The 12,254-nt window shown below is 36.7% G+C and overlaps 1 protein-coding gene across 1 annotated transcript in view; it reads right to left on the bottom strand.

Annotated features, from left to right (window-relative positions):
* Positions 1–12,217, bottom strand: part of kif3a (kinesin family member 3A) — an 18,297-nt gene extending 6,080 nt beyond the window's left edge. The window contains exons 1-11 of the mRNA XM_016573876.1: positions 12,094–12,217; positions 9,805–10,087; positions 9,540–9,684; positions 9,277–9,361; positions 8,292–8,401; positions 8,216–8,225; positions 7,542–7,716; positions 6,544–6,642; positions 2,150–2,306; positions 1,849–2,029; positions 1,648–1,758 (exon numbers count right to left, since the gene is read on the bottom strand). Coding sequence (XP_016429362.1) covers positions 1,648–1,758; positions 1,849–2,029; positions 2,150–2,306; positions 6,544–6,642; positions 7,542–7,716; positions 8,216–8,225; positions 8,292–8,401; positions 9,277–9,361; positions 9,540–9,684; positions 9,805–10,087; positions 12,094–12,099 — 1,362 coding nt within the window. The 5' untranslated portion in view covers positions 12,100–12,217. The remainder of the gene's footprint in view (positions 1–1,647; positions 1,759–1,848; positions 2,030–2,149; positions 2,307–6,543; positions 6,643–7,541; positions 7,717–8,215; positions 8,226–8,291; positions 8,402–9,276; positions 9,362–9,539; positions 9,685–9,804; positions 10,088–12,093) is intronic.
* Between the last annotated feature and the right edge of the window lie 37 nt (positions 12,218–12,254).

The following is a 12,254-nucleotide window of genomic DNA, read 5'->3' as shown; positions in this document are numbered from 1 at the left end:
GCACGCAGTTCTGTTTATTAACCGCTAGAGCGCCAAAAGTTACGGACTGCAATTTTAAACTTTGAATTTAACTTAAAAAGTTTGGTGTAACTGATTACCTTGATTTAGTTTTTTAGTTTTGCCAACTTATTCGGGTTTACAGTGTGTGATGAATTTTCAGCACCATTACTCCAGTCTTCAGTGTCACATGATCCTTCAGAAATCATTCTAATATGCTGATCTGCTGCTCAAGAAACATTTTTGATTATTATCAATGTTGAAAACAGTTGTGCAGCTTCATATTTTTGCGGATCTTTTTTTTTTCAGGATTCTTTGTTGAATAGAAAGTTCAAAAGAACATAATTTATTTGAAATAGAAATCTTTTGTAACATTATAAATCTCTTTGCTGTCACTTTCAATCAATTTAATGCAGCCCTTGAACAGTACTGTATATAGGCCATATGTATGAATATGCAAAAGTGAAAATGAGATTTGAGAGCTCCGGTTAAGAATATTTTCATTAAATAATGCCTTAAATTTGGAACAAAATGCACAAGTTGCATGAACTAGTTTAGTAGTGGTTTAATGTCACTTTTGGAGATTTACAGCATCTGTCCCCACTGATTTAGTAAATTCTACTAAACATCTTTAGTGTTCCACAGCAGAAAGTCTGTCGTACAGGTTTAGAACCACACGAGAGCGATTAAATGATGATTATTTTAGTTTCTATGTGAACTATCCCTTTAAAGCATCAGCTCCGAATGCATCTCTTTCATCCCGGAGAGTGCAGGACTGTCTCTGTGCTCTTTGCTAACACAGAAAGGGCAGATACGACACAGTCTGGGAATCTCACTTTTAAAGGCGGGGTATGTGATTTTTCAAAAACACTTTAGAAAACTGATTCGTGCCGAATCGCAAAACAAACTTGTAGCCAATCAGCAATAAGGGGCGTGTCTACTCGTGATGTGGAGGAGAGAGCTTTCAGTGCATGGGACGGACATTAGCCGAGCCGAGCGACAGAAAGATAGAGATGGCGGATAAAAAACAAAAGAGGAAAACGTCTGCGGAAGGATAAGGCAAGAAGTAGGACCCGTGTAAATATCGGATCAGCTTTCCAGCGCTGGAGAGAACTCAAGGAGCGGAGGCCTGCGATCGGACGCCGAGGTTGCTATGTTTCTTCTCAGTAGGTGAGTAACACCGTGTCTACAACAGCTAAAGTCTGTCTACACTGGACGCGATCAAACGACCGTTGAAAACCATTTGAAATTTGTGTCAGCACGTCATAAATAGAACCCGGCAGCAGTTTTCTGTCTGGGATTTGTTGCGCCGCGCCGCTCACGTCTGTAGACACGGTGTAACATTGGTTTTGCTTTGTTTCACAGAACTAATCGTTGCCTGGGTTGCGTACGTATATGTGGGGCGGAGCTATCAAAATAGGGGCAAGACCCTTTTGGGGTAGGGGCGTGTTTGCTTTGGTGATTTCAAATATCAACATTGGCTACCAGAAATCGCTTACCCTGCCTTTAAGTTCACAAGCTGTTTTATTGGCGTCTTTCCGCGGTTGAAACGCTGAATGAGTATGTACTGACTTGGTACTGAAGTACTGGTACTTTTGACAACACTAATGTGAACTCTGCTATTTGAAAGCTACGTGAAAGTTACTGCACCTCAGATTTTGCTGCCATCAACATGGTCCAGACTTTCTTCAGTTTCTTGGTCTTGCCTTGAGCTTCTTCCTGTAAACTGGTGTATTTCTCCTCGATGTCCAAGCGCTCTTGCTGTTTTAAAGACATTTGCAAACATGAATCACTACGTTATGATAAACTTATACAAGAATATCGGTCAATCATGAATCCGCTCATCTCTACCTCCTTTTCTTCCAGTTCTCTCCGGAGCTGCTCGGCCCTCTTCCTCCTCTCCTCCAGTTCATTGTTGGATTCTTCCAGAAGCTTCTCCTGCTCCTCAGCTTTAGCCAATAAATCAACTCCACCAACAATAACCCTCTTCTCCAGAGCAGACAGCTTCTCGAGTAATAAGTGATGTTCCTGTCTGAGATACAGGAAACAACACAAAGCATGACACTGTTATACTCCTAAAATCATACTATATTAGCACTATATATAGATAATATATAGATAACAGTTTTGGTGGACAGATTCAATGACTCACTGGGCTTTGAGAAGGTCCTTCTCTCTCTTCTCAAGCTCTGCACGTGCTTTGTTCCTCTCTTCCTCCTCCATGTCCAGTTTGGCCTCCAGTGCTTTCCGTTCCTCTTCGATCTTAGCTTGCATCTCCACCATCTTGTCAGGAGACACCTTCTTCCTCCCTTAGCATAGATATAAAAACAGATAAAAGCCTCAGAAGAAACGTATAGAAACACTTGTGCATTATGCAAGTGCACAGTAGCAGGAGAAATAACGTTCCATCAGATGCAAGCTAGCACAGTTAGCAGTAATCTTTTACCCCACTGAAATACATTCGTTTCCCTGTAAGCTGGTGACTGACACTGCTCACAAGGCACCATACACATTACATAAAGTATTTCCAGACTATTTAAAGGCAGGGTATGTGATTTTTCAAAAACACTTTAGAAAACGGATTCGGGCCGAATCGCAAAACAAACTTGTAGCCAATCAGCAATAAGGGGCGTGTCTACTCGTGATGTGGAGGAGAGCGCGTTCAGTGCATGGGACGGACATTAGCCGAGCCGAGCGACAGAAAGATAGAGATGGCGGATAAAAAAACAAAAGAGGAAAACGTCTGCGGTAGACATGGTGTAACATTGGTTTTGCTTTGTTTCACAGAACTAATCGTTGCCTGGGTTGCGTACGTATATGTGGGGCGGAGCTATCAAAATAGGGGCAAGACCCTTTTGGGGTAGGGGCGTGTTTGTTTTGGTGATTTCAAATATCAACATTGGCTACCAGAAATCACTTACTCTGCCTTTAATATCAGTTCTGGGAAGATTACTTACAAATTGCAGTCCATGACGGAAATTGTAGTTAGTAACATAATCTGGATTACACATATTAGGCAATGTAGTCGGACTACTTTTTGATTACTTTTAGATTACTTTTGACCTAATTTGTTTATCACATAGACTTGAATGTAATTATTGTGTTATTCCATATTAATGAAAAAAAGAGAAATATATTACATTCTTTTTTCATCAAAATTATGAAATGCATTAAACAGCACAAATTCATGAAAAAGCTGTAGGGAGTTCATGAAAAGCTAATAATTAAAGAAATCATAAACATTTCAAAAGCTTGGAAAGGAAAATTTAAAAGAAAAAAAAAAGAAATGTGGTGAATCAATAAATTAAGAATAATTTACTGCTATTGAGTGAATATGTAATCCTTAAAAAAAGTAACTGTAATCTGATTATGAGCATTTTAAAACAGTCTAATTGCAATTATTTAATTTTTGGAATCTGATTATGTAATCCAGATTACATGTAATCAGTTACAACCCAGCACTGTTGATATGTTTGCACAGTAAACCTGTTGCTAGATCAGACATTTTTCACATGAGGTGTCCAAAGGCAGATGACAATGTGATTTATTGCTGTCATATGTGGGTGAATCTCATCAAGAACATGTTCGGGTCTTATTTCCACCCAACAATCAATGATATCGTGCATCAGGAGAATGGAGATTATATTAGTATCACAAACATGTGACATTCACTGGTGGCTGCAAAAAATGTCAACAGATTTTACTCTTCCTCAGTGTTACATAATCATTGAGGCACTAATACAGGGACTCCCAAACTTTATGTCAGCTGAATCCCTTTGACCTTCAACTTGAAGTTAATATTTCAACAATTTAACCACACATTTGCATGTTCACCATTCTCTGATGTAGGTTACTGGTGACATGTGCGGGTAAACAAATTAAATATCTTTTTTAGCAAGTGTTTTATTTTGATTTTACAATTATTTATTTGTTTAATTTTTACATTTTAATAACTTTCCATCAGCTCACAAACCCTCTGCATTTCCCTCACAAATCCTAATTTAAGAAACCCTATGAAAATACAGTGCTCATCATTTCTGTCTCACCCAAGTTTCCGCCACTGAATAAAAAAATTTAAAAAAGGTAAGTGCGGCTTTTTCTCACAATTCTGACTTTTTTTCACAGAATTGTGAGATATAAACTCACAATTGCGAGTTATAAAGTCAGAATTGCGAGATAAAAACTCGCAATTCTGACTTTTTTTCTCGCAATTCTGACTTTTTTTCTCAGAATTGTGAGATATAAACTCGCAATTGCGAGTTATAAAGTCAGAATTGCGAGATAAAAACTCGCAATTCTGACTTTTTTTCTCGCAATTCTGACTTTTTTTCTCAGAATTGTGAGATATAAACTCGCAATTGCGAGTTATAAAGTCAGAATTGCGAGATAAAAACTCGCAATTCTGACTTTTTTTCTCGCAATTCTGACTTTTTTTCTCAGAATTGTGAGATATAAACTCGCAATTGCGAGTTATAAAGTCAGAATTGCGAGATAAAAACTCGCAATTCTGACTTTTTTTCTCGCAATTCTGACTTTTTTTCTCAGAATTGTGAGATATAAACTCGCAATTCTGAGAACATATCAGTCTTTTTTCCCCCCTCAAAATTGGACTTTAACTCACAATTGCGAGTTTATATCACGCAATTCTGACTTTATTTCTCAGATTGCCAGATTGAGGACACGCAACAGGAACGAGCGCAACTGACAATAGACAATATACTGTAAGTTGATGAGTTGATTTATCCGCATTTAATATTCCTCTGGTCATAGAGCTGTTTAGATGGATGCCGAGGCTTTTTAAGTCGGGTTGAATCTGCGATTTCTGACTCAGTTTGTTTGCTGGCTTCCATGGCAGCAATATGCTGTGTTTTCCACCAACTGGCAACCCGGGGTGTCAAAATACTATTGGATAAACTGGCAGTGGGCGGAGTCACACAGAGCAAAACAAAAACAGACATTCCGACACTGAACACACATTTCAATGTAGAATAACTGACTGTAGCATTGTTTTTCAGAGAAACAAGTATGTGAACTTAACATGTTTCCTAAATATCTGCAAACTATACTAATATTTTTATGCTCGGTCAAAAAATTACATACCACACCTTTATAATTCACACACCTAATTTGAAGACTTTGTTCTGTCTGACCATCTCATTTGTGGGACAGTAAAACTCAGGATAAATGAAAGCACATTTTTAGGGTTTGGAGGTGACGGAGGGTTGGGCTGATGAGGAGATTGTAACACCAACCTCTTGGGTCTTAAAATTTCAAGCAGAGAAGTCACATGGCCAGCACATTGCACAAGAAGTGAGAAAACAAGCACATATCATATCATCATGACTTTTAAAGGGGAATCAGGTTTGCCGTTTGGGTCTGTGTGAAATAAAACCGCAGTCACTGATCATTAGGCTGATGCAGAGAGAAGTGAGATGCACCAGAAAGGAAGATGATAAACATGAAGTAATCAGATGCAAGATTCATTGAAAGAGGTGATGCCTGAACCATTTATCAACAAATCCTTTCAATTTAACAGTATTTAGAAAAGAACAAGAATTAAAAATATAAGAAGCTATAGCTACAAGCCAAAACAAATTCATTTAGGCTAAAACGAAACTGAAAACAACGTTGGGTCTCTCATTCGACAGTCGACACAAAATCAAATGTTTCCGAATTATCAATGTATTTGAATGCCAAAATATTATTTATTATGTACTTCACTCACATTCCAATATCCACGTAAAACAAAATGCTTTTCTCGTATAGGCCTATTTATTCGTTATATAGGCTATATTTCTCCGCTCGCAGAAGCGCTGCAGGTGCATGATGTGATATGATATGACCATGTGAATCATCATGTTTTGTTGTCTGCTACTTGCATGTAAAATTAAAATTAAAACAAATTTTAGTATTTTTAACGGGTCACCGACACTTATCCTTTCTAATTTAATTCAATTCTAATTTAAAATAATCTTGTCGGTTAACGGTTAATAATCGGTTTAGCGAGCGTCGGTTGTCGGTTAGGAAAAATAACCGAAATGAACATCCCTAGTCATAATATACTTTTATTATGACAAAAATTGCATTAACTTGCATTTTCACTGGTGATCCCAGACTGTTGGACTGTATGTGGGCACAGAGACGCACTATAGAGTCATTGCCAGGCATTAACTGTTTGCTCTCATGACGCACAATGAAACTACATATGTTTGATCTGATGGTCTAGACAAGCAAACCAAAGCCACATTGTTTCTTCCTTCACTGATAACTCTGATTTCCAGCAATTGAAACATAGATGACATCAGGGTACCTGCAGATGCTTTATAGCGATACAGTTTTCAAAGTTTTTATAAATAATCTTGAATGAAAGTTTAACATATTGATGTTTTGCTTATTATCTAATGAGGTCAAAGCTCCTGACTCTGAAGATGATTATTTAAAGCGGTTCTTGAGGTCAAAAGCCAAAACCACAGTCTGCATCATCTTTCTAAGGAGATCTCTCTGACTAATTTTGCCCAGTCATAAATTGGAAGGGGAGATTCATACCTCTTCGTTTCCTGCGTCTCTCGCCTCCTTCTCCGACTTCATGTTCTCCTTCATCCATGTCATCTGATCCACTGCCATCAGAGCCAGAGATCTCCTCACCTGAGCAGTAATAAAGTACAGTACGAGATTGTGTCTCGGTACTAAACGAGTATAAACACTGGCTCTGAACCCAAACCAACAGATGCACTTACCAAAGAAAAGCAAAAAATGTTTGCTGCCTTTCAAGATACAATATTTGGTCAAATTCTTAAGCAAAATCATGTACAATGAAAGTTAATAAATGTCAATCTTTGTGATATTAGCTTATTAACAATAGTGCAGAAAACACACACACACTACCATTCAAATATTTGGAGTCAGTAAGACTTTTTGTTTATTTTTTTGCAAGATATTAATACTTTCATTCAGCAAGGATGCATTAAATTGATCAAAAGTATCAGGGAAGACATTTATAATTATAATTTACGATTTAAATCAGCTGTTTTTTTAAATACTGATTAATAATCAGAAATATAATAATCAGCTTCTTGAGCAGCAAATCAGCATATTAGAATGATTTCTGAAAGATGACAGTGACACTGAAGACTGGAGTAATGATGCTGAAAATTCAGCTTTGCTTAATAAATGACATTTTAAAATATATTAAAAATCATAAAATATTTTAAATTGAACTAATATTTCACAATATTACTTTTTTACTGTATTTTATCAAATAAATGCAGCCTTGATGAGCATAAGAGACTACTTTCAAAAACATTAACAATAATATTGCCGACCCCAAACCTTTTGAACAGTAGCATCCTTTAAAAAAAATACATTATTGCTGCTACTTTACTTCTCACATTCAAACATTAATTACATTTCTTGAAATTGAAATGATTTAGATCCCTATGTAGTCAAATTGCAGTACTCCAGGGTTTAAACCAGAGTCAATGAGTCACATCCTGAAGGGCAACCCTGACAAAGACATGACACAGCTAAAAACTGATGCGGTGTACCTTCTTCCAGTTTTTTCTTGAGATCTTCAATTTCCTTCTGAAACTGCCGCAGCAGTGCATCCTTGGGGTCCTCATTAATCCTGGCCTTATTCTTGATGTTTTTGGCACGGTTGGCATAACGGAGCGTACTGATGGTTTCATCGTAGTTGTAATCTGCTGGGCCGATGTTTGCACACTGCAAAACAAGAGAGCGATAAAACAGAATTATACTGTCTGCACTACTTTCACTGAAATCAGATTCATTTCTGCAGAATTTTAATAAAAACTTGTTTTACCAAGCAATTTAATCAACAACAGGGAAACTACCGTATTGGCCCGAATATAAGACGACCCTGATTATAAGACAACCCCCCTTTTTCCAGATGTACCTTTTGGTTTGTATGTAATCTACTCGCGCGAATAATTACATTCGCGTCTGGTGTGAACACACTGGTAAGCCCCGTTCACACCGCCAGCGAATTTTTCGCTGCTTGTCGCTTGTGGCTGGTGGTGTGAACGGGCCTTTAGAGCTTCCTGTCTAGAGAGCACCAACCCCACTGCTTAAGTAATGTACTAATATTCTCGCTCTGGTCAACAATAATTATTGACTAAAATATCAGACTAGAAATAAAGCAATAAAACAGGAATATTCATAACACATTCAAGATGCATTTTAAAGACTTTACTGATCTAACTTTGCATGCCCTAACAACACGAATAGATTTCAAAAACAAATAGATTTCACTTATTTAATAAAATAATTAAAAATACTCACGGTTTTTGTGTCCAAGGGTCATAATCCGGTCCATGTCGTCAGCATTGTTTACCACATATCCAGAAAGATCCTTGATGTAAACTCCTACATCAGGTCTCTCCTTGACCTGTATTTTGAGTTTAGTATTCATCATCATTTGCAGAAATTTGCCTTTACATTCCCAAGTTGCACAACAAATGGCATTGCCTTATTTCAATGATCCAAGCTTTAGTTAAGTCAGACTTCCTCAATAACAATAAAACTAAAACGAGTCTTATAAGGCTACAAATTCAAAAGACTGGGGTCAGTAAGATTTCCTTTTTTCTTTTTATAGAAAGAAATTAATACTTTTATTCAGGAAGGACAAATTAAACTGATCAATAGTGACTCTAAAGTGACATTTATAATGTTACAAAAGATATACATTTCAAATAAATGCTGTTCTTTTCTATTCATCAAAGAATCTTGAAAAAAAAGTAACATTTTCCACAAAAATATTAAGCAGCACAACTGTTTACAAACATGAGCAGCAGCAAATCAGCATATTAGAATGATTTCTGAAGATCATGTGACGCTGAAGACTGGAGTAATGATGCTGAAAATTCAGCTTTGATCAGAGAAATAAGTTATATTTTAAAAGATATTATAGAAATAGGTCACCCCCCCCCCACCTAGAAAGAACTACATTCCAATTTGTAGCTGCAAGCATTATCAAAAAATATCAAATACAGAAAAATATTTAATAAACAATCCCACTAAGAGTGTGTGAGATGTGGAATTTTTGAATGATCATATTCTGTTTGATGTGTTGAAATTCTACAGAAACTGGCGCAGTTTTCTGTAGAATTCTGTGGGTGCATATACCATGCGGATGTATGCATTAGTCAAACGCTTCATGACCTATATAGGAGTGTCCGATTAACGACACACCTAATGAGTGCAATAATGGGAAACCGAGAAGCTCTCAACTTTTAGATATGATGAAACATGCTGGTTTCTCACCTCCAGCCTCTGCATCTGGTCCTTTCCTAACAGGTCTCTCACCTCCTCATTGTATATTTCCAAATATGAAACTCTTACCAGAAACCTGTCACATAACACAGTTTATCTCAACACTCTGCACGTCTCTGATCATTTTCTTGTATCATGGAAAATCATGACACATGATAAGCATCTCCATGATTAATCATGGGAAATCACACTGACAAAGAACACACTGACCTCTGAACAGCACAGCATTAAAAAAAAACAATCCCCATTCTCACCTGGTGTCTCCTTCTGCTTTTGCAATGTGACCAAATACATGAGCGAATGAATTTGGGATGATTCCTCTGAGTTCAGGCACTGCCCTGACACCCTCCATAGTGAACGTCTTCCCTGTGCCTGTCTGGCCGTATGCAAATATGGTTCCTGAAAAACAAAAAAACAATTATAAAAATGTAATCTTCAACATTTCAAACTTGCAAAAACAGTCAAATAGATAAAAGGTGAAGACATATGCGCTAGATCTCTCTATTGACTTTCACTTACCATTGTAACCCTCTAATACTGAGTCAATAATAGGTCGAGCTGTTAAATTGTACACATCCAGCTGTTTACTGTCTGGACCGAACACCGTGTCGAAGGTGAACGTCTTTGGCGGCTCACTAGTCATATCAAGTTTGTTCACAGTAATCGTTCCCCGGATCTCGTCCACGGCGACGGCCTGCTTGTGTGCCATCATCTTCTCCTTCTCGTTGAGGGGTCGACATCTCACCACCACCTTCACATTATCACTCACCTCCACCTTCTCTGGTTTATCCAGCTTATTACTCTGGACAAACAGAAACCGGTTTGACAAAATTAGTGCGGAAGAATCTGTTTGTCAGCACAATGGCATTCGGCCATTAAAAAGTGAAAATCCATCACAAAAATATAAAAAATTCATCATTAAAAAAATATATGAAATGATTTTTAGAGTAAAATAATTTTTTACACAAAAATACAACTACCCTTTAGTTGTGGCATAATTTCTAACAATTGTGTCCTTAAGTACACTGCTGTTCAAAAGTTTGGGATCAGTAAGATTGTTTATGTTTTTGAAAGAAGTCTCTTCTGCTCATCAAGGCTGCATTTATTTGACCAAAAATACTGAAAAAACAGTAATATTGTAAAATATTATTACTATTTAAAATAATGGTTTTCTATTTTAATATACTTTAAAATTTAATTTATTTTTGGGATGCAAAGCTGAATTTTCAGCATCATTACTCCAGTCTTCAGTGTCACATGATCCTTCAGAAATCATTATCATATGCTGATTTATTATCAGTGCTGGAAACAGTTGTGCTGCTTAATATTTTTTTAGAACCTATAATACTTTTTTTTATTATTTGATGAATAAAGTTAAAAAGAACAGCATTTATTTAAAACAGAAATCTTTTCTAACAATATAAGTCTGTATTATCACTTTTTATGAATTTAACACATCCTTGCTAAATTAAAGCATTAATTTATAAAAAAAATTACTGACCCCAAACTTTTGAATGGTAATGTATATTGTTACACAAGATTTCGATTTTGAATAAATGCTGTTCTTTTTAACTTTTTATTCATCAAATAATCCTAAAAAACGTATCACAGGTTCCAAAAAAAATATTAAGCAGCAAAAACTTTCCAATATTGATAATAAATCAGCATATTAGAATGATTTCTGAAAGATCATGTGACACTGAAGACTGCAGTAATGATGCTGAAAATTCAGCGTTGCATCACAGGAATAAATTATACTTGAAAGTATTTTAAAATAGGAAAAGCATTATTTTAAATTGTAATCATATTTCAGAATATTACTGTTAAATGCAGCCTTGATGCACAGAAGAGACTTCTTTAAAACACATTTCAAATCTTACTGATCCCAGGCAGTGTATGTTTACAACCACAGTGTCTGTGAAGAGTACGCAAATGAGCAGAATATTTAATGCTGCATGATTATTGTCAATTCCAACGAACCTTTGTTATAGTATGTAAACAAAAAATGTCTCAATTTTATTTGGCATACTCCAGAAATGTTTCAAATGTTATTTCCACCTCATAAAGAAGGATGACTTGAGATGTGGAATAAATGACTTTTTTTTTTTTTTTTCATGAGCTAATATTAAATCAAATGACAGATATCTTCTGCTGTGCTTGTGTGTTCACTGCTGGACATCGTTAGCAGACAAATAAAATAATCTAAAGATCTTAAAGTCACAGAACACCACGCCAAATGTGCTCATAAGTAAAGAAACACCAAATGATGGCTTTTTCGTGCGTGAGCTATGGGTGCTTAATGGGTAACCTTTATTGTAAAGGTCATTGGATGATGAAAGTATATGATGGGTTGATGTACGTTAACGCTGTTGCTAAGCAGCGGATAGGACCGCTCGGCCTGTGTCAAGCTAAGAGCTAAATTAACAAACAACAATAAAAGCGGAGCAATTTTTTTACACGCAGAACATAACTAACGTTAGTCATCTGTTGTGAGCGGTTGTAACATAATTTCTCATTAATCTCAATAAAGTGAGAGGTCATACTGAGCTTTTGCTATGAAGCTAATAACTAGCAGGCAGCTAGCTTGATGTGCACAAAACAGCTCAAGTCATTCAAAGGACAAAAGCATCGCATAATAATTAAATGCATCATAGATTTGATCAATAACGACAAATGCTCGGTAGAAAACGCTGTCTAATAACAGTCTGTGATGAGATTCCGGTTGCAAACCAAAGGAATGATAAGAAGGTGGGGCGTAAACACACACATTACTCAGCGATAAATGAAGATAAGCGATTAGAATCTCACCGGCATTTTCAGAATCGGATATATGGCTCTTTATTAGAACTTAAATAAACGAGGTTTCGTCTGCAATGATAATCGGTGGATGATGTATTTTTCCAGCTCAAGCGCGCGTCCCAACCTGCGCGCCGCTGCGTTTACCGGGCATGCGCGGCAATGCACGCTCC

This window comes from Sinocyclocheilus rhinocerous, unplaced genomic scaffold (assembly GCF_001515625.1).
Source record: "Sinocyclocheilus rhinocerous isolate Xijiao unplaced genomic scaffold, SAMN03320098_v1.1 scaffold892, whole genome shotgun sequence".
NCBI classification, from domain to species: domain Eukaryota; kingdom Metazoa; phylum Chordata; class Actinopteri; order Cypriniformes; family Cyprinidae; genus Sinocyclocheilus; species Sinocyclocheilus rhinocerous.
This window is presented reverse-complemented; position numbering and strand designations above follow the sequence as displayed.